The 21,147-nt window shown below is 46.3% G+C and overlaps 1 protein-coding gene across 2 annotated transcripts in view; it reads right to left on the bottom strand.

Annotated features, from left to right (window-relative positions):
• LOC122975567 (spectrin beta chain, non-erythrocytic 1-like) overlaps window positions 1-21,147 on the bottom strand; it is a 51,456-nt gene continuing 30,309 nt past the window's right edge. For both annotated transcript variants that reach the window (XM_044344075.1, XM_044344082.1), the window contains 26 exons: window positions 20,796-20,954; window positions 20,382-20,684; window positions 19,521-19,674; window positions 18,400-19,270; window positions 18,175-18,312; window positions 17,310-18,066; window positions 16,607-16,809; window positions 16,284-16,374; window positions 15,608-15,754; window positions 15,087-15,350; window positions 13,311-13,535; window positions 12,842-12,931; window positions 12,415-12,693; window positions 12,177-12,307; window positions 10,853-11,057; window positions 9,818-10,192; window positions 7,913-8,157; window positions 6,974-7,112; window positions 6,574-6,658; window positions 5,224-5,420; window positions 5,002-5,111; window positions 4,778-4,826; window positions 3,649-3,860; window positions 3,387-3,560; window positions 2,258-2,300; window positions 1-1,931 (listed from right to left, as the gene is read on the bottom strand). In XM_044344075.1, the coding sequence (XP_044200010.1) occupies window positions 1,722-1,931; window positions 2,258-2,300; window positions 3,387-3,560; window positions 3,649-3,860; window positions 4,778-4,826; window positions 5,002-5,111; window positions 5,224-5,420; window positions 6,574-6,658; window positions 6,974-7,112; window positions 7,913-8,157; window positions 9,818-10,192; window positions 10,853-11,057; window positions 12,177-12,307; window positions 12,415-12,693; window positions 12,842-12,931; window positions 13,311-13,535; window positions 15,087-15,350; window positions 15,608-15,754; window positions 16,284-16,374; window positions 16,607-16,809; window positions 17,310-18,066; window positions 18,175-18,312; window positions 18,400-19,270; window positions 19,521-19,674; window positions 20,382-20,684; window positions 20,796-20,954 (5,856 nt within the window). In that variant the 3' untranslated portion in view covers window positions 1-1,721. The remainder of the gene's footprint in view (window positions 1,932-2,257; window positions 2,301-3,386; window positions 3,561-3,648; window positions 3,861-4,777; window positions 4,827-5,001; window positions 5,112-5,223; window positions 5,421-6,573; window positions 6,659-6,973; window positions 7,113-7,912; window positions 8,158-9,817; window positions 10,193-10,852; window positions 11,058-12,176; window positions 12,308-12,414; window positions 12,694-12,841; window positions 12,932-13,310; window positions 13,536-15,086; window positions 15,351-15,607; window positions 15,755-16,283; window positions 16,375-16,606; window positions 16,810-17,309; window positions 18,067-18,174; window positions 18,313-18,399; window positions 19,271-19,520; window positions 19,675-20,381; window positions 20,685-20,795; window positions 20,955-21,147) is intronic.

Genomic DNA, 21,147 nt, shown 5'->3' with positions numbered 1-21,147 from the left:
TAAAGTTTAAAAGCCTTTAATGACATCGCACATATTTGACAGAGAGAGAGCTTTAAAGTCTACAGGTGCAGTTTCATACATGAGAAAAGCCTTTATGGTCTAACTTCTGTTTAAATATTTGGCCTTAAACGGCCTGCAAAGGATTTTCTTCTTCTTCATTCCTATAGATGTAGTTCTGATTGTGCAGTAAGATGGCGTTAACTTCCATACATGTTCAGTACAATAGATATACAGTGACGGAGAGCAACACGAGTATCAAAGAGCAGAAAATCAGAGCGCAGCGCGGTGCGAAGAGCCGACGACAAGCAAGCAACCTTCATTTGTCCAGAGCTGTCTGCAGTACATGACGTACGTTTACCATTTAACATCAACGCTGTGTTTATAATACATATTGATCTTTATCATCTGTACTCGATCTGAAACTGATTAGAAACAAAGAAAACTGAGAAAAATATTTTTAAAAAAAAGAAGAGAAGATTTGTAGTTTCTGGTGAGTTTTTCAGGCGACGCTCTGAGCCTGATGAAGCATGCAAGTGGACATTTTACATCATACTCCTCCTCGAAGGTGATTGGCTTAGAGGGGGGAAATGGTTGCTGAGCAGCAGAAGACAAACAAACAAAAAGTAAAAATAATAAAACAAAAATGCACTATTGGTCCAATTTCTCAACGGCAGAGGAAGAATGTAGGTTGTCTCTTAAGACACCCTCACAAAATTGAGGAAACGTTCAATAACTCAGACCTGTTTCAAAAAGTAAACAAAAATAAACAATGTTGGAAAAAACAAAAACAAAACAACAAATAAAGAAAATGAAGTGTGTGGTCCCTGCTGATGTCACCGAGACGTTTCAGACGTGATGTAACAACAGTTCGTCGACGATGAACCGCTGTTACATCACAACGTCTAAACCGAAAAACCGCCGCAGTTTTTCGTTCTCGGGCGCAGTTTGTGTTCGACCCGAGCGACGCAACACGAAGAAAATCAAACCAAATATAAAAAAAAAACAAGAAGAAAGAAAACAAAACGCACGGTGAATAAACACACACACACACACAAAAAACAACAACCCGACGTCGCACTTTGGTGAAACTTTTACCGTTTTCTGCTCCTCGCTGTTGTCAGCCGTCGACGCCGTCATCGGCTGCTCGGCGGTGATGTCACAGCCAGGTTTGTTTGTTTTCTGTTATGAAATCTTGTATGAGGATCGTCTAAAACACTTACAGAGCACGTTACGCCCTTCAAGACAGATTACTGGATCTCGTAGCCTCGCTAACGTCCGCTCAGAATCTCTTTGAAAAAAAAAAAAAAGATTCAGAAATCGGAGACATTTATCGACGCGATATTTCACATTAAATTGAAAAACAAACAGGTGTTTTAACAGTTTAAACGTCTGTAATGCTGCAGACGGGTTTGTATGAACAGGAAACGTCGGCAAAACTTGCGTGTGAGACTTGACGAAGGTTTTATCTGAGCGACGGATTCACCTGAACGCCGCTTTTAACGTGCAGTTTCAGAGACTGCAGCTTCATTTCTCAGGTAAAGACGGTTCTACAGCTGAAAGCAGCTAAAATCTGAACGCGCTCTGAAGCAGATTCCAGTTGTGAGTTTGCAGCTGACGGCGGTTAACGAGAAATTAAACGTACTGAAGCTAAATATGACTCGTGCTGCTTCAGAACGCGTCAGATTCTCGGAGTCAGTTTCACCAAAGCGCTTCGTGTTTCTTTACTGCTTCTTCTTGCTGAACAAGCTGAAGCGTTTCTCCTTGTCCTTCTCTTTGTCCTTCTCTCTCTTGCCGGGACTCGACTCGGTGGCGAGTGTGACGGCGGCCGGCAGCGTCTGAGCGCGGCCTGACGCCGGCGTGCCGGGGTTGCTGCTCTGCACGTCGGCGGCGCCGGCGTTCAGGATGGCCTGGATCCAGGTGCTCATCTCCTCCTGCAGGGGGGGCGACACACGTCAGACAGCTGCAGATTCATTTAACTCTACGTCATTCAACTACGGAAGCCTGGAGAGGCCAAACGAAACTACAGTTGAGACTATGAAATATTTGTATAAATAAAATAAATAAATAAACAAAATGGAAACAAGTTTAAGTCAACATCATGAAATAACTTTGCTGTGATTGTAAGAACATTTTAAACATCATCTGTGTCCATAATCAGCAAATCAAACCATTGATCACATAATTAATTAATTACAATCATCATTCATTACATCTTATATATATTTGTGCTGTTTTATCGTTAAAGAATCAGACTCACTTCATCTTTGGCTTGGAACAGATATTCATTTCCATCAGTGAGTCTGAAAAAAAAAAACAGAAGTTTAATGTTCATGCTGACAAGCGCAGCACATGCCTGTTACCATGGTTACCACATGATGTTACAGAAATGTACTGTACAGAGAGCCGAAGTCAAACCAGAACTCCTTATTAAAAAGCTCTTAATGGGAGCTGTAGTTCTTTTAATGGGAGCTGTAGGTCTTTTAATGGGAGCTGTGGTTCGTTTAATGGGAGCTGTAGTTCGTTTAATGGGAGCTGTAGGTCTTTTAATGGGAGCTGTAGTTCTTTTAATGGGAGCTGTAGTTCGTTTAATGGGAGCTGTAGTTCTTTTAATGGGAGCTGTAGTTCTTTAAATGGGAGCTGTAGTTCTTTTAATGGGAGCTGTAGGTCTTTTAATGGGAGCTGTGGTTCGTTTAATGGGAGCTGTAGTTCGTTTAATGGGAGCTGTAGTTCTTTTAATGGGAGCTGTAGTTCGTTTAATGGGAGCTGTAGGTCTTTTAATGGGAGCTGTAGTTCGTTTAATGGGAGCTGTAGTTCGTTTAATGGGAGCTGTAGTTCGTTTAATGGGAGCTGTAGTTCTTTTAATGGGAGCTGTAGTTCGTTTAATGGGAGCTGTAGTTCGTTTAATGGGAGCTGTAGTTCGTTTAATGGGAGCTGTAGTTCTTTTAATGGGAGCTGTAGTTCGTTTAATGGGAGCTGTAGTTCTTTTAATGGGAGCTGTAGTTCGTTTAATGGGAGCTGTAGTTCTTTTAATGGGAGCTGTAGTTCGTTTAATGGGAGCTGTAGTTCGTTTAATGGGAGCTGTAGTTCTGCGCTCTGAGGATAGAAATTAAACTCCAGGAACACACTTCATGTTTTCACAGAGCGATGAGAGTGTTGTTGTAGTGTTGAGTTACAGAAGCTAGACAGGAAGTGATGTCATGACTTCAGCTCTGCTTATAGGATCACTTAAACAGTCAGCAGGTGAATTTAATGGTCGTTAATCTTTTCACACCTCTTCAAGCGTACCTCTTTTAATCAACTTTCTCTCCAATAGTTCAGTCCAGCAGATGATTACAGATCATATGTTTGCATATTTGCAGGCAGTTTAAATAAACAGTTGTTGTTACCTGAGTTTGAAGACATGTTTCTTCTTCTTGTATTCTGAGGCCACGTCACATGTGGCGTCCTTCAGGCCAACGGGCAGCTCGTTGTGGTACGGGACGCCCTGAGCCGCCGCCTTGCTGTCCTTGTAGAAACCCATCTCCTGGTTGTTGATGACACAGTACACGTTGTGCCATGACCTGCCAATCAGAGAGCAGCGGGATCAATAAGTGAACAGAGGAGTGAGAGCTCCTGTGAAGGCTGCAGCGCAGGATCTCTGAGGGTCACCTGTTGGACGCCTTCTTGTTATGCCCCTCCCACTCGTGTTTGCGGTGCAGGAGGCCTTCGAGCTGCGACGACGAGTCCTGGTTCTTGGAGGGCAGCGTGCTGGACTGGCTGGTTTTACTCTTCCTGCCGGAGGTCGGCGAGGGGGTGGGGCTCGGCTCCTTGGAGCTCCGCTCCGCCACGCCGTTCACCAGATCTCCACCGTCCACGCCGTCCTGAGCAATGTGATTTATTTATGAGGGAGAGTTAAAGACACGCTGACCACACGACTGAAGCTGCTACTGACTGAAAGTTATAATATATATAATATAAACCTCTTCTGTGTCTGAACTCAAAGTGTCTTCAAAACATCAAATATAGAAACTAGAAAACATTATGTTCAGTATTTTTAACTCCATCCTGCTCAGGATAAAAACTGATGCCGTTACTTCACTGACAAACATAAAATCACCAAATGCAACAAGCTAATTTAACAGCATGTTAGCAAACTATGTAATGTTAGCATTAAGTTGGATCCTTCTCTATTTTTTTCCTGCATCTTGCTAATGCTAATGCTAGCAACAAATGTATTTATAACAGACTGGAGGTAAAGTTTTATCTGCCCAGAAACACTTGAACATTTCACTCTTTTACTTGGATTTTTATTTCACATTTAGCAGATGAACACGGGCGAGTCTGTTAGCTTAAGAAGTTAAATTAACCGGAGGAGAAGCAGCCTGTTTGCTTTTACACTTTGGGGCAGAAAAGGAAGTGATGCACCTCACGTCTGGGGATCCTACTCTCTTCCTATTGGCTGGCAGGCCTCGGATGACCTGATAATGCTAACATCAACATGCTAGCATTATCACTGTGAACATGTTAGCTGTAAACTCTTCACCTTGTTCTGATCCTGACGTAAACATCTGAAAACTATTAACAGTTTTAAATTCTGAACCAAATCAATTTTTTTGGATTTAATGTTGATATTTTGCTCGTCTGTCTGCAGTTTGAGAAGTTCTGAGGTCAGATTTCCATCATGGCTGCTGTCTGTTTGTTTTAATGTTACTGCAGCAGCAACACGTTTGAGTGTATTGATCAGGAACTGATCGGGTGATCGGAGTCGATCTGTGAGGGTGTGAGTGTGCGTACTGACCGGAGGAGAGTCCTGGTCCGACGGGAGTCCGTTCTGATTGATGACTCCGCTGCAGAGACAGAAACGTATTAAATTATAATTTTATAGTTTCAGTTAATAATGTTTGACAGCTGAGAGCTGCAGTTCCTCTGCTGACCACCAGGTGCTGCTGTGATCACACTGACTGTACTGAAAGAACAAACTTTTAATTTTTACTGTCAGCAGATGGTTTCCTGAGCTTTCACCTCTGCTGCTGTGGTGACTCCTCCTGCTCAATCACAGCTGGCTCTGGAGTCGGCGGCTTCCTCCTCCTCTCCTCTTCCTCCTGCTGCCTCCTCACCTCCAGCAGCTCCAACTGCAGACAGGTGGACAAGCACGAAGGTTAACTTACAATAATAACACTCATCATCATCATCATCATCATCATCGTCGTCATCTCGCAGGTGTTTGAATCTCTCGCCGCTCACCGTAGTCAGCCTCTCCAGCGCGGAGAAGCGCTCCTCCCAGGTGGCGGCGGATTTCTCGAAGGCCTCGTGGCGTTTGATGAGCTTCTCCACCTCGTCCACGCTCTGACCCATCTCCCTGCTGGACAGGTAGGGCTCCTGACCCAGCAGCCAGGCCTCGGCCACGCCGGCATCCCGGGAGAACTGGTGCACCTCCAGGACTGAGGAAGAGGAGGGTTACAGTCACTGCACACACAGTCACCCAGCATCTAAAGTCCCACTGAAAACACATTTATCATCTTCCTCATACAGGAAGCACTGAGAACAGACTGGTTCAACAACATCTGTGGCGTTAATTTCTTGTATTTCTTGATGTAATATGATGTAATTTTCTCAGGAAAGTTCAGCTCCTTGTGAACATTCATCACAGAGTTCATGCAGTTAAGACAGTTTGTTGAATCCGACTTAAATATCGTAACCTCACAGAGAAAAATCAGAGTTTATGGATAAAAATACCTAAATGTTCTTGCATGAGGTCCTGTGTGTTTTTTCCATTGTTAATAGATTTTAATATTAAAAGGAAGAATAAAGGTCAGAAACGTTCCTGTCTGAGCGTCAGCGTCTGTGTTTGATTGACAGTGCTGCTACAGAGAGTGATGCATTCTGGGTTGTTGCGAGTTTCCTCCAGTCTGTGAGAGTCAGTCACTACTGAAAGTGTTTGTTAGCTCAGTTTAACCTTCTGAAGGCTCCTGAGACGTGTTTTTACGTTTTTACTGCAGAAACCCAGCGAGGAGGAGGAAGAATCACTGCTGTCACTGAGGATGAGGAGCTCCGATCAGTGACAGCTGAGAGTGACGTAACGGAGGCATGACGACTCCGTTTTGATTAATAGTGCTGTAAAAATCTTATAATCAGAACAATACTCTGCTCCTCTTCTGCATATTTGACAAAAACGTTTAATTTATACAATTAAAGCGTCTATAATCAATATTTCTCTCCTCCACAGTCTGATCTATGTGTGTGATGTGTTATTGGCTCGTTGTTTATCTGTCCGGCTGCAGCTACACTGTTCTGGTTCACTCTCAGCGTCTCAACGCGTCGTTTTCAGAGAAAAAGATGTTTTTAATTAAAGTCTGAGCTGATGAGTGGATGTGACTGAAGCGCCAGCAGTGTTCCCTGATTGGTCGGCTGAGGAGAAGCTCGCTCTGACTCGTCGCTGCAGCTGACCTCTGTGACCTCTGTGACCTCTGTGACCTCTGTGACCTCTGTGACCTCTGTGACCTCTGGTCTGTCGTGTCTCCATCAGATCAGAAGTGTGGGCTCATTCTAGTGTTCGTGTTTTAAACTGCACAATGAAAAAGGGTCAAATCTTACTGAGTCGTAGCCACTCCCATCGATCCTCCCACTTGTCAATCATCTCTTTCCTCTTGTCCGTCAGCTGCAGCAGTTTCTCCTTAATCTGAACAAACAAACAACGATTATCTTCAAAACGTGAACAATGATGTTTGTTTTTTCTCTGCTGTCGTCCTGCAGACACACCTGAGCTGCCTGCGTGTCACATGACTGCAGACTGATAAAAAAAATAATGTTTCCAAAACATGAAATTGTAGATTTCAGCTTTAAAACATCATTTAGATTCATGTCTATGGAGGTACTTTTGTGTGTCTCCATACATGTCGAGTAATAAAAATGTACTGAAAATATATAAGTGACTTGTTCCAAAACACAAATAACTTCCAGATGGGTTTAGAGTCGGTGTGTAAACGGTCCTCACCTCCTCTGAAGCGTAGTGTTTTCTGGCCAGCAGCGACTTCCCGAGCTCGATGCAGGCGGTGAAGCTGTCGTTTCGGGCGTCGATCTCTGCTTTGATGCCCTGATGGTTGTTCATCAGCAGCTCCACTGACGACACGTCCCTGATCGCACACACATGAATCAATTCATCAGCAACTGTTTTGATTATCAAATGATCGTTTTTGTCATTTTTTTAAGCAAAAAAAAATGACAAAACGTTGCTGTTTTCAGCTTTCAGAATAAGACGGTTTAACAAACACTTTGCCATAAATGACAGTAATCTGAATATTTGAACTGTTTCACCATTAAAAATCCAAATCAAAACAACTTTATTGTCCATCTTTGTTGCACAAAAGTAGAAATTTGTCTTCAGATCAGATATAATATAACAAGACATTTAACTAAAATAATCATCAGATTAATTGATATACACTGAATTTATAGAAGACTAAAAGGTTGCAAAACCATCTTTAATAATGTGTTTTATTTTATAAGATTATCAGTCTGCTGACAGATAAATGTAGTTAAGAACTGGAAATACTGAAGTACTTTTACTTTATTAAACTACTTGAACAGGAGCTGAAAGTCAATTTCAATTTTTAATGGACATCATTTATTTTATTGTATTCACGTTTTTTTTTTCTTTCTGTCTTTTACCCATTTTTTAGTTTTTTATTCTATTTTTTAAATTTAAAAAAAAAATCTATTTTATTTTTTTTTCACTTCAGTTTTCATCATTTTTATTTCTGGTCAATATAAGTTTCAAATCATTTTCCTGTAAAGCATTCTGAATTACACTAACTTATTAAATATTTGATTGATTGATTGATTGATTGAGTAAATATTCTTTGTTTCCTCCCATCAGATGAGATGTAGTTTAGCAGTTAAGGTTAAAGCAGTAAAGCGGCGGTGGACTGTGTACCTGGGATTCTCCTGGGCCTCGATGAGCCGGATCACGTCGTCCATCCACAGCATCAGGTCCCGGACCATGCTGAAGAAACGGAACTTGTCCCCGGTGTCGATGAGGCGGAGCCTGCGTCCGTCGCAGGCCTCCAGCAGGCTCCTCCAGGCCTCCAGCACCTCGCTCTCCCGTCGCTGGATATCGTCCGCTTTGTCGCCGGCGTACGCCGACTGGAGGCGCGTGGCGTCATCCTGCAGCTGCCTCACCTGCCACACACAGGGTCAAAGGTCAGAACCTGATTGAGCTAATAGCAGAGATCTATTTCTACCAAATGTAAAATCTGTGAACCTTCCTGTGTGGAGCTGCCTTTAGCTAACATGAGGTCAGAGATGCTGAGGAGCTAAAAACTGTGATTGATTGAGGAAACACTGAATCTTATCATGACTGACAGAGACCCTGTATTTAATCACATGATGATGGACGTAGATGCATTATGTTTGTTAAGCATTCTTTTTTATTTAGCTGAGAAATGTATTTTATAAGGTCTACCCCACTCATCACCTCTGCTGAAATGTGGAGGCACAAATTATGCCAGCGGAGCAGCCGGGAACGTTCTAGAGGATCTGGGCACCATCACATTTATTCTTCTAACTTTCTGAGTCATTATTCTTCTTTTTTCACTTGTTGTTATGCAGCATCTTCTGGTTGGTTTTTTCAAATTTCATGGGCATAAAATGCAAAAGTGTCCCCATAAAGCAGGTTAGTCTGACCTGTGTCCCCATAAAGCAGGTTAGTCTGACCTTTGTCCCCATAAAGCAGGTTAGTCTGACCTGTGTCCCTATAAAGCAGGTTAGTCTGACCTGTGTCCCCATAAAGCAGGTTAGTCTGACCTGTGTCCCCATAAAGCAGGTTAGTCTGACCTGTGTCCCTATAAAGCAGGTTAGTCTGACCTGTGTCCCCATAAAGCAGGTTAGTCTGACCTGTGTCCCCATAAAGCAGGTTAGTCTGACCTGTGTCCCCATAAAGCAGGTTAGTCTGACCTGTGTCCCCATAAAGCAGGTTAGTGTCTGACCTGTGTCCCCATAAAGCAGGTTAGTCTGACCTGTGTCCCTATAAAGCAGGTTAGAGTCTGACCTGTGTCCCCATAAAGCAGGTTAGTCTGACCTGTGTCCCTATAAAGCAGGTTAGTCTGACCTGTGTCCCTATAAAGCAGGTTAGAGTCTGACCTGTGTCCCCATAAAGCAGGTTAGTCTGACCTGTGTCCCCATAAAGCAGGTTAGTCTGACCTGTGTCCCCATAAAGCAGGTTAGTGTCTGACCTGTGTCCCCATAAAGCAGGTTAGTCTGACCTGTGTCCCCATAAAGCAGGTTAGTCTGACCTGTGTCCCCATAAAGCAGGTTAGTCTGACCTGTGTCCTCATAAAGCAGGTTAGTCTGACCTGTGTCCCCATAAAGCAGGTTAGTCTGACCTGTGTCCCTATAAAGCAGGTTAGTCTGACCTGTGTCCCCATAAAGCAGGTTAGTCTGACCTGTGTCCCCATAAAGCAGGTTAGTCTGACCTGTGTCCCCATAAAGCAGGTTAGAGTCTGACCTGTGTCCCCATAAAGCAGGTTAGTCTGACCTGTGTCCCCATAAAGCAGGTTAGTCTGACCTGTGTCCCCATAAAGCAGGTTAGTCTGACCTGTGTCCCCATAAAGCAGGTTAGTGTCTGACCTGTGTCCCCATAAAGCAGGTTAGTCTGACCTGTTTCCCCATAAAGCAGGTTAGTCTGACCTGTGTCCCTATAAAGCAGGTTAGTCTGACCTGTGTCCCCATAAAGCAGGTTAGTCTGACCTGTGTCCCCATAAAGCAGGTTAGAGTCTGACCTGTGTCCCCATAAAGCAGGTTAGTCTGACCTGTGTCCCCATAAAGCAGGTTAGAGTCTGACCTGTGTTCCCAGGGCCTGGATGTCGTGTTCGAAGGTGGTGTGCATCCTCTGCAGCGTCTCCACCGTGTTCTGGTCGCGGCCCACCTCCTCCGGGAGCTTCTTCTGCTTGTCCACAATGCGTCCCAGGATCTCCTTGGCGTCGTGGTAGAACTTGTGGAGCTCAAAGGAGGCGGCGAGGATCTGCGTCCGGGTGTCGATGAGCTCCAGTAGGTCGGCCCAGGCCTCGTTCAGCCCATCCTTCCACTCCGCCACTGTGGCCGCGTCGCCGTGCCCGGCGTTGATCAGCTCATCCGCCAGGCGGTTGACGGCATCCACGCGCTCCTGGCCAATGTTCCCCGTGTCCCGAGCGAACTCCCGGAAACGCTCCTGCAACATCTGAGTGCATATCACAGAGGTCAAAGGTCAGGAGAGGGAAACTGTTTTAAACATGTCAGTGTTTTGTCTCCACAGAATGCATGCTGGTAGTAAATAGTATTGATAATAGTATTGACTTATGTATTAACAGTAAAGTAATAATACTACTGCTTATTAATTATTCAGTACTATGAAGTCATTGCAGTTGCTCATTTGGTAGCATTAGCAGGAACAGAACTAGTAATTGTACTATTACAGTGTGCTAGTAGCAGTATAAGTAATAATTATAAACTTTATTTATGTGGCACTTTTAAAGACACAGTGCAGTAGTCATAATACTACTACTAGCTGTAGCAGTACTGCTAACAGTCCTAGCTCAGCTTTTGTGAGCGAACTCTCTCAGTTCACAGTACTAACATTATAGTTTTATCAGTAGTACTTAAAGATGTAACATTCCAGCTCTGTTTACAGTAGTACTAGTAAAAGTAGTATCAGTATTAGTACCAGTAGCAGAAGCATAATATACTGTGACATGTTCATATTCTTGGACACCTCCTTCGTTCAGTAGTGGTAACAGTATCAGTAACAATATCAGTAGTATTGGTAGTAACAGCAGTAGTACCAGTTGTAGTATCAGTAGTAGTATCAGTAGTAGTATCAGTAGTACTCGCAGTAACGTACAGTGACGTGCTCGTAGTCCTGTCCCAGCTCGTGGGATCCGGCCACCACCTCCCTCTCGGCGATCCACTGCTCGAGGTCGTCGACCTCTCGGTTGAGCTGGAAGAGGCGCAGCCTCTCGTCCAGTTTGCCCCGCCTCTCCTCTGACAGGTCCTTCAGGCCAGCGTACAGCTTGTCCACCTGAGACTGACGCATGCTGATCCGCTCGCTGACACACACACACACATACACACACACACAGTCCTGTTACCATGGCAATGACAAACCACTACGGCTGCACAAACTGGGCTGCACTGAAGCAACTGGTTCACGACGCCCCCTGTGGCCACAGGTGGTCATTACAGGATTAGAGAACATTGAATTTCCGTTTATAAAGTTATTTTGCTTTTGTGATAAAACCACTGAAATGTGTCTGAGACGTGTTTAAATGCACCCGCAGGCATGGACGGGCATTGTGGGTCCGGGCCCGCCCACTGAGTCATCTGTGCCCGCCGTGGACGAGCCTCCATCCCCGGAGTCGGACTAGCTAAATGTAATGGATATCAGAAGTTTCTTCAAGACAAACTGCAGCTGAGTCGTCAGAGGAGAGTTGCGGAGAGGAAACCAGCAGCGCAGGATTTATCAGTTCGGGCTAGACTGGTGTGGAGGATAACCCCACTGAGGCTAGCATCCATGCTAGTAGGCTAATAGCATGAATGCTAGCTCTGGGGACAGTGTTTTCAGAAGATTTCACACCATCTAACAACGCTGCCTACCGCTCTACTGACGGTGAAGAGCCTACTGGCTATTTTATCTTTTAACGTCTCTGCTAAGCTTTTTCAAACATTTGAAACTTGACCTCACTGCGTCTCTCTCGCGCTCTCTGCAGACGCAGACTTTGATCAGGTCCAATAGCCTCACTGTTACATGTATTTAACTGTGTATAAGTATTTCTGTTCTCTAATGGCTTTCTATTATTTCTATAATGGATCTGGATACATACAAACATTAGCTCATATAAGCTACTGGTCATGAAGACAGAGTAAAGCTGGGTGTGTTGAACTGTCAGTTTTATTGGTTGTGACTTTAATATTTCATTTTTAAGCAGAAGATTGTGTTATTTCTCCTTCCAACAGATCAGAAAGTCTTGTTTTAAAGGATAGGTCTGTTTTTACTGACATGAATATAGTTTCTAATGTCTGGACCAGAACCTGAAGTTCTGGTTCTCTCTGTAAGCTGATGATGTGTCGTTGCTGTCAGACGTCTGTCAGCTTGTTGTTTTGCTTTGTGACTGGTGAACATGTGACGTCAGTGTGTGTCCTCATGAACAACAGAAGTGTGTTCGTACCTCTCAGGGTGTCCGTCAGCCACCAGTCCTCTGCTGGTCTTGGACAGCTGGTGGACGGTCTCAGCGTAGTCCTCCACCGCCTGCTCCACGATCTGGTGCTTCTTCTGCATGGTGACGGCGCTCTGCTCGTCCTGAAACACACAGTCGCAACCGTTAATGTTCCAGCTCGTCGCTGCTCACATCACCACAACATCCCGCCATCTTATCTTCCGTTACGGTGCCCAGAAGCCCCGCCCACCTTGGCCTTCTCCTCTGACATCATGTAAAGCTCCTGCTCGCTCATCCACGCCTCCGCCTCGGCTGCGTCGAAGTAGTACTGCTGGGCCTTGTGCGCCTCTTCCAGCCTGCCGTGGCGGCGCTCCGCCTCTTCCATCAGCTGCCGCCACAGCTGCTGAAGGTCAGCCAGCCGCTGCCGGATGGCGTCGGCGTCGGACGACTCGTCCTTCAGGAGGCTCTGACTGCGCTCCAGGATGTCGTCAATACGAGGCTGATGGCCCTGGATCTCCTTCTGCAGCGTCTGGAGGAAGAAGAGGAGGAGCTTATTTTCATTATCGATTCATCTGTTGATTATTTTCTCTGTTGATCAATTAGTTATTTGCAAATTTTTACATTTTTTCTTGAAAAACTGAAACTTTCTTGAAACTTTCACCAAACAGAAGTCTCACCTGATTCTTCTTGATGAGCAGCTGGACGGTCTGCAGGTTGTGTCCGTGGTCGGTCGACGTGGCGACGGCCATCCTCTCCTGAACCCACAGCTGGAGGACGGAAAGCAAACCACAGCGAGACTATAACACGCTCACAGACAGCAACGAGGATTCAAACAAGTGGCTCTGAAATTATTTACAGAGCGAGACGAACTAATGTTTTCAATAAACTAAAAACAACTGCCACTCAAGGTTGACTTGTTCTGGAGCTTTCAGCCCTGACACACAGTCTTCACTAACTTACAGTTATCGAGGAGCTGAAGATGTTCAGCTGTGTGATGTTGAGGTGTGATAAGGTCAAAAGCTCCAGAAAAAGTGAGTAAGTGACATTATTATTCAACATCCAATCGCAGCGTGACACATCATTTTAAACCTCGACACATTTATTCTCGGGGTCAGAGGTCGCTCAGCCTGTGGCGGCGGTACGTACGATCTCGTCCTCCACGTCTCGGTTGAACTGATGAACCTCTCTGGACGCCACCAGGAGGTTCTTTCGGCGGCGCAGCGGCTCCAGCAGTTCCTGGAACTTCCTCTCCACCAGCTGCCTCCGGCCGTCCACCTCGTCAGTGTCCTTCACCTCCTGACCGAGAGCCTTCACCTGGCTCTGCAGCTCCACCACCTCCCGCTGACGCACCTCCACCTGGTTCTCCAGCATCTGCAGGGAGAGGATACTAGTATTACTACACGTAACTAGGGATGCACGATATTGGATTTTTTACTGATATCCGATATTTCTCACTGTGGCCGATACCGATATATGCACATATTATTACCAGCTGGCTGAGGAGACTATTACACATGCAAGCATAGATTGTACTAAGTATGATCAATAAAGACAATATATGAAGGAAGAACTCAGGAAGACTGGAGTTCAGGAGCTCAGCATTAAAACTTTAATGAACCTGCCAAGTGGGAGCAGCAGTAGAGTTTTCTTTGAGTTTATTAGACAAACAGGATTAATGTGTAGGATTTAATCTCTGGTCCACACTCCGGAGCAGAAGGTGGCGGTAATGCACCTAATACGCTGGTTGACAACCGCTGTTATAAACCAAAAAGTTTTATTTCTCAACAGAGTGATACATCCTGTCAGCCAAAATGTTTCCTATCTGTGCAGCCGAACACGGCAGCTTGTTGGATCCACATGGAGAGCCGGGGCTAACGTTAGCTGAGAGGCTAGCGGAGAGTTAGCTGCAGCATGACCAGAGGGAAGCATAGCCAGCTAGCCTCCCAGCTAACGTTAGCCCCGTGGGAAAAAAGTGGGAAGTGAAGTGGAGCCTGCAGAGGAAACACCGGGACCGTCGGGGTGACACAGTCAGGCGGCGGAGGAGAAGGCGACATATCGGCCTCTCATAGCAGAATTCGCTGATGCCGATATTTCATTTTAGAGCTTTTATCGGCCGATACCGATGACGTGCCGACGATATCGTGCATCCCTACACGTAACAGTAGTACTACTTATACTACTGCAACTATAACAGTACTACTACTGCCAGCACCAGCAGGGGGACGAGTCAGACTGACGCTGGTACAACTTAAACTTATGTTACTATGAGTGACAGTACTACTACTGATAGTAATACTACCTATACTACTACAATTATAACAGTACTGCTACCAGCAAGGGGAGCAGTAAAACTACTTCTAATACCAATACTGCTGCTGATTGGATTCAATTTTATTGTCATTGAACAAGTAGAAGTACTTAACAACGATAATACAACTATATTATTGCTAAAGCTGAAAGTACTGCTACTACTCAGTGACAGAAGTACTTCACTTATGAAAAAGTATGAACGTGTTGTAAAATTCTTCATTACAAGTAAGTCCTGCTTTCAAAGTTTTACTTAATAATGTTATCAGTAAAATGTACTTAAAGTATCTGAAGTAAAAGTACTTACTGTGCAGTGAATGTTTATTATTACATCTTATTGTACTTCATTAGATGATCACCAGTGATGCATTCATATAAAAGTAAGATCTAATGTACTTTATATACAGTTGGGTAGTTTAATGTAAAATACTGTTACAGTCAAAACCTGTTTGTGTGTAAAATTTGAATCTGTTATGTAACTTGTAACTAAAGCTTTCAGATAAATGTAGTAGAAGTACAAAGCAGAATGAAATGGAAATACTCAAACTTGTATTAAAGTACAGTACTTGTACTTGTGCCACAGCTAGTACTACTGCAGTGATACAGTCGTGGTACCTGTTGTTTCTTGAGAAGGATGTTGACGGAGGTCAGGTCTTTGCCGTAGTCGTCGGACTGGATCTGGCCCTCCAGGCCGCCCAGCCACTTGTCGAGGTCGGCGCAACTCTGCGTGAACAACTCGGCCTTGTTGGCGTCGAACAGACACTGAGCTTTGGTCTGCGTGGTCGACTCCAGCTCCTCCCACATGCTTTGCAGTGCCGACAGCTTCTCCTTCACCACCGCCTCCGTCTCCGGCTTCTCCGACACCAGCAGCATGCCGTCCTACAGCCAGACACCCGGGAAGAGTCGGGTCAAAGGTCAGTGAACGTAAACACATGTGGCTTCCTCACTGTTTCTAATCATGTGTGATGTGAAAGAGGTCCACAAAGAATTCTCATCATTTCTGAAGCTTTCTGCAGCTTTAGCTTTTTTAGATTTTCTTAATTCATAGTTTTGGTTTTAAGGTGTTTGCAGAATGTATATATTCATTGTATTTCATACACAGTGTTGTAAACTTTAGCAGAAACAACTCTCCGAACCTTCTGGATCTTATCCAGCCACTCCTTGTTGGACTGCAGCTCCGCCATGAAGGCCTGGTGCTTCAGCCACTTGCTGTGCAGGTTCCTGGCCTCGTCGTAGGACATGTCCTGAGCTGTTAGCATCTTCTCATTGATCCACAGAGACAGCTAGACACAAACACAAAATATTAGGTTTGATCGTAGGGTGGTGGGCACTAGTGGAAAGGTTATACAGGGTTCGTCCTCTGGGGAGCAGACCCAATGAACCCACCTCACCATCTTTACACTCACATCACATGCAAAGCAGGGTTTTATTGTGATATACATCATTTCTAAAGACATCAGAAGTCAACCCAACCGGTCAAAGCAGATGGCGTCCACCTAGAGTCCGGTTCTACTTGAGGTTCCTTCCCGTTAAAGGGGAGTTTTTCCTGCTGCTGTCGCCAAGTGCTGCTCATTGTTGGGTCTCTATAAATCTAAGAGTACAGCCTTGACCTGCTCTATGTGAAAAGTGCCCTGAGATGAGTTTTGTTGTGATTTGTCGCTATATAAATAAAATTGAATTGAATTGAATCATCCATTAAGTCACTTTGATTGGAAAGAAGCTAACGCTAACGCTAGCAAACAAACTAAAACCTGCCTTTTACATTTTATCTCTCTGTGATGTGTTGATGTTAGTGTTTGCCGTGCGACTGACCTCCTGGCAGTCCTGCAGGAACTTCTGCAGGTCTCTGTTGTCCTTCAGTCTCATCAGCAGCTCCACGGCAGCCTCCCTGTTCTTCTTATGTCTGAAACACAGAGGACAAAGTTAGAGCAGGAAGTCAACACTTTTAAAACATGTTTTAAGAGAATACAAGGACTCAGATTGGCTGGAAGGGAAATTAGTTGTTGAATTATTTACTTATAACTATGCCTACTGATGCAAGTAGTAAAGTAGTGTTTATTCCAAGTGACAAAGATAGTTTGAGGACACAAAGTCTATTAAAAGTCACTTTAATGTAAAACACAGCTGATGTCTACCTGTCATCAATGGAAGTGACTCTCTCCTGGATACGTTCAGCGTTGATGTTTCCGTCGCTGGCCAGCCGCCTGCCAGCTTCCACCACGCTGTTGATCTTGTCCTCGTTTGCGTCCATGGTGGTCATGAAGTCTTCCTGCTTCTTGATGGCGGCCTCAGCGCCCTCCAGGGTGGTGGGCATCTCAGTGTGAGCCAGGACGTACTCCTGCAGGGCGAGGACATACAGTTCAATACTAGTACAGTAACTGGGGTGTGTTTGTCCTGTGGGTGGAACTAGACGAAAGCCATGGGGCCATTAAAATCTAAAAAGTTCATCCTCTGGGGAGCAGCAATGGGATCTGGAAATTTGATGCCAATCGATGCATTAGATTTTCAGATCTGTATGTTGTGTAAAATGACATTTAGTGCAGATGATAGAAAGATCAGAGGGTCACAAAAATCATCAGTAATGATTCTCTGAGGAACATCAACATCCACACACATCAGGAGAAAGCTTTCCTGCTCAGTAAATGTAAACAACATAAAGGTTTTAAATGATTGAACTTTGGGCATCAGCAAACTTTGGGTTTCTACTTAAAACAGAAAGATAAAAAAATCTATTTGTTTTCAGATCAGGTTCTCTGGTCAGTTGAGCTCCGGGGTCACGAGCTTGGGGTTAAACAGGTAACAGACGCTAGACTGTGTTGAGGCGGATCTTCTGTTTACCTGGTTGTTGAGGAAGGCCTCGGCCTGCTTGGTGTCCCTGAGGAACAGCTGGTAAGCGTGGGACTGGGACAGCAGGTTCTGCCGATTCTCCCACATCTTGTGCAGCTCGTTCCAGCCGGTGTCGAGCGCCTGCAGCCGCTGTCGCAGGAACATGTACTGCGCATCCGTCTGGCCTTGTGTCACCATCTCCCCCATGTCCCGCATCTTTTGGTAGTCCTCCTCGTAGTTCTGGATCTCGTTCTTGATGCCTTCATGTTGGGCCATGAGCTTCTCGGCCTCGGCCAGCGTGTTGGGCATGTCCTCGGAGGCAATGGCCGTCTGAGTGCGGGACAGCCAGGACTGGAAGTCGTCCAGTTCACGCAGGAACTGCTGCAGCTTCCTGGCCTCGCCAAGAGACTCCTCACGGTTCTTCAGAGTGTTCTTCATTTCCTCCCAGACGGCTGTGATCTCAGCCAGGCGGCCTGTGATGGCCTTTGCCTGGTCTGGGTGCTCCTCTGCCAGCCGCTGGGCCTCGCCTCGCAGGTCACCCAGCTTGTCCTCGATAGCGGCCAGGTCGCGCTCCATACCGGTCAGTTTGCGCTGCAGGGCCATGACCCCGGTGAGGTCATTGCCCAGCTCCTGGGTGGATTCAATGACCTTGGTCTTCTCTTTGATCCAGGATTTGGTCTCATTGCAGTCGAGGTGGTAGTTCTGCACACCCAGAGCAGAGTTCAGGGACTCCTTCTTCTGGTCCACCAGGTCACGGAACTGGCTCCACCTAGTGGCAAAGGAGAGACCGTCCGTTTGAGGGTGCATTGATAGCTACAGTTTCATGGTGTTTCCCTAAAACATTCACTCAACGCAATCAGTTTTTACATGTTTGTACCTGTTGTTGAGTTTGTCCTGCTGGGTCTTGATGTCCTTCTCACTCGGGTGACCATTGTGAATCAGCTGCCGGGCGATCTGGTTTACCACGGCAACACGAGATGCCTGGTTGTTCATCTCTGGCTCCAGACTCTCGAACCTATCGAGGACACAATCCACATGAATGCAATGCCCGCTGGAAGAGATGTACAATCATAAACAGGTAAGCAGCATGTTGTGGTCCTACCTGTGCTGTATGACCTCCAGGTCCTCCAGTTTTTCGGGGATCTCCATGCTGTTCAGCCACTGCTCCTTCTCATCAATCCAAACCTCACAGGCGTCGGCCTCACTGAACATCTTGTAGAGAGCCAGAGCGTCCTGCAGCGCCTGCTTCCTCAGCTTCGTCAGCTCTGCCACCTCCTTGTAGCGCTCCTCGATGCCCACCAGCCGCCCGCGCACCTCCTCTGACTCCGCCTCCTCTTTAGGCAGGGCGGCAGCCTGCTCGTGGAGTGAGTCGATGACGGGCCGATAGCTGGCCACCTCCGCTGCTGCGTCCTTGTGCTTCCTGACCAGAGCCTGGGTGGAGAACTCATCATGGCCGGTCTCTCCACTGGAGACGATGCGCAGTGCGTCCAGCGTCCAGGCATCAACATCATCCGCGTCAGCCTGGAACTGGTGCAGCGCCAGAGCTTCCTCCAGCCTCTTCTTCCTCGCTGCTGCCAGCTGCTCCAGTGCTGCCCACTGAGCCTGGAGGTCAGTGATACGATCCTGGATCTTCGTGGCAGCAAAGTGGCCGGCCTGCACCATGGCCTGGCCCTCCGCAATGGTGTGCTGGAGGTGTCCGGCGCGGCCGCTCATCTCGTCCTCCAGGGCGCGCTGCTCGCTGAGGAGGCGCAGCGCCCCTGTCAGGTCTTTTCCGTGCTCAAGAGAGGACAGGATCTGCTCCTTCTCACGGATCCAACCCTCCTCCTCGGCCATCTCCCAGAAGAACTTCCAGAGGCGACGAGACTCCTCCAGGCGGGCTCGGCGCTCTGCAGCAAGCTGGGTCAGCTCCTGGTAGCAGAACTCCAGGTGGGACACCCGATCCTGGATGACCTGAGGGTCGCAGGGCTTGTAGCCTGGACAGGAGGGAAACCATCATTATCAGCACTGCAGCATTTTAAGGTTTGAATGACATTAAACTGTAGACTGCTGTCACAAACATTCACTGCTTAGCCTCAAAGTAAAAATCATGACTAGTCTTCGTGCTCCTAACACTTCAAGATTCTCTGTTGTTGTCATTTGTAGTCAAGAACTACAGAAGATGGATAAGAATAGACAAAATATGGCTCTTCATTCCTGGGACAGATCATGCTGCATTCTGCTCACCACTTTCGGTCACAGAGAACTTGGTGGCGTTGGTGGTGACCGCCTTCACCCGGTCAGCCTGGATGGCAATGTCAGCCTCCACCAGAGCGTGTTTCTGCAGCAGGTCCTCCACACCCAACAGATGCTTCCCATAATCCTGAGACAGCAGCAGCATCTGGAAACCAAAGACAGACAGTTAGAACGGCTCTGATCGGCTTCCTGCTCGAGCGCGAGGACAAGAAGACGACCGCTACAAAGAGTTTCCCTTTGTCCTGAGTGGGACCTTCTCATCCACAGTGTAGAGAGAAGACTGTGTGCTGCTCTTTATCAGAGGTGGGAAAGTTAACCCAACACACATTTATCAAACGTCCTCGTCCTTCTTTTCTCTTATGAAAGTGAAACAGTTTGAAAACATGTTAGATAAGAGATAAATCTCAACTTTGTCTACGTTTGTTTTCATGTGCTGCATTTTCTTTGTTGCATATTGTTGCACCGAGCTGGATGGTTGCATTTCTATCGGTTGTGGTAGCTGGTGGAAACATTTACTGTAACTACAGATGGTGAGAACACAGTTGTAGTGGGTGTTTTCTCACCATCAGCGACAACGGGGTAGCTAGTTTGTTTGTTTAGCTTCAGCATAGCAGCAGCTATTAATGCATTCAGTCATGCTCTAAAACCGAACATGGACAAGCAGCAAAAGATGAGATTCGTGTTTTATTACTGGACACAGAGATTCAACTGATGTCCATCTCAAACATCCAACTAAGCAGATGATTTTCTAAAATCTTGGTCTCATCTTTTCTTTTTCTCTCACTTCGGTAAAGCTGGATGTAGTTATAGAAACATCAACACATTCGTCCGTCTCCGCCCTCGTCAGCGTACCTTCATCTCGTCCATCCAGTCCATGATGTAGAGCATCTCCTGGAAGACTCTCTGCAGGCCCAGGTTCATCTCCAGCCTCTGTCTGCGGGCCTTCAGCAGCTCCAGCAGGTACTCCCACAGCCGGATCACATTGTCCTTCCTGGCGGTGATGCGTTTGATGTCGTGGTAGTGCTCCACCTCCAGCTCCTTCGCCACGGCAACCACGGCCTGCACGCGCTCCTCGTACGCCGCGATGTCCGTCTCAATCGCCTCGTGCTTCTTGGTGGCCGCCTCGACGGCCTGAAGGTCGAAACCAAAGTTGTCCTGGAGAGAAAAAGAGGAATCAATTGTAATATAACCAAACCATTTCAGTTGGACTTATAGCTGATCCTAAACATAAACCTGCTAGCCGCTGCTGACTCAGCGTCTTCTTACCTGTGACACCAGTCTCTGGTTTTCGCTGAGCCAGGTCTCTCTCATGGCCGCCTTGCGGTCAAAGCGTCTGGCCAGCTGTTCCAGTTTCTCCTGACGAATCAGCTCCGTCCTCAGAGCCAGCTCCCTCTCATGCTCCGCCTTCTCCAGTCTCTCCCAGGCCTGCAGGGACGAACACGCCGTCAACACCGAACCAAGCAGAGACACATCCGACTCCTCAGGCTCCTTCATCTGCAGTCTGCTTTATTTCTCTTTTCTTTGCATTATAAACTCTTTTCCTACACGTGTTTTTAGATAAACTTCTGGTTTCTCATGACAGGTTTATTCCTGAGTTATGTTTGCAGGCGACTGACAT

This window comes from Thunnus albacares, chromosome 3 (assembly GCF_914725855.1).
Source record: "Thunnus albacares chromosome 3, fThuAlb1.1, whole genome shotgun sequence".
NCBI classification, from domain to species: domain Eukaryota; kingdom Metazoa; phylum Chordata; class Actinopteri; order Scombriformes; family Scombridae; genus Thunnus; species Thunnus albacares.
This window is presented reverse-complemented; position numbering and strand designations above follow the sequence as displayed.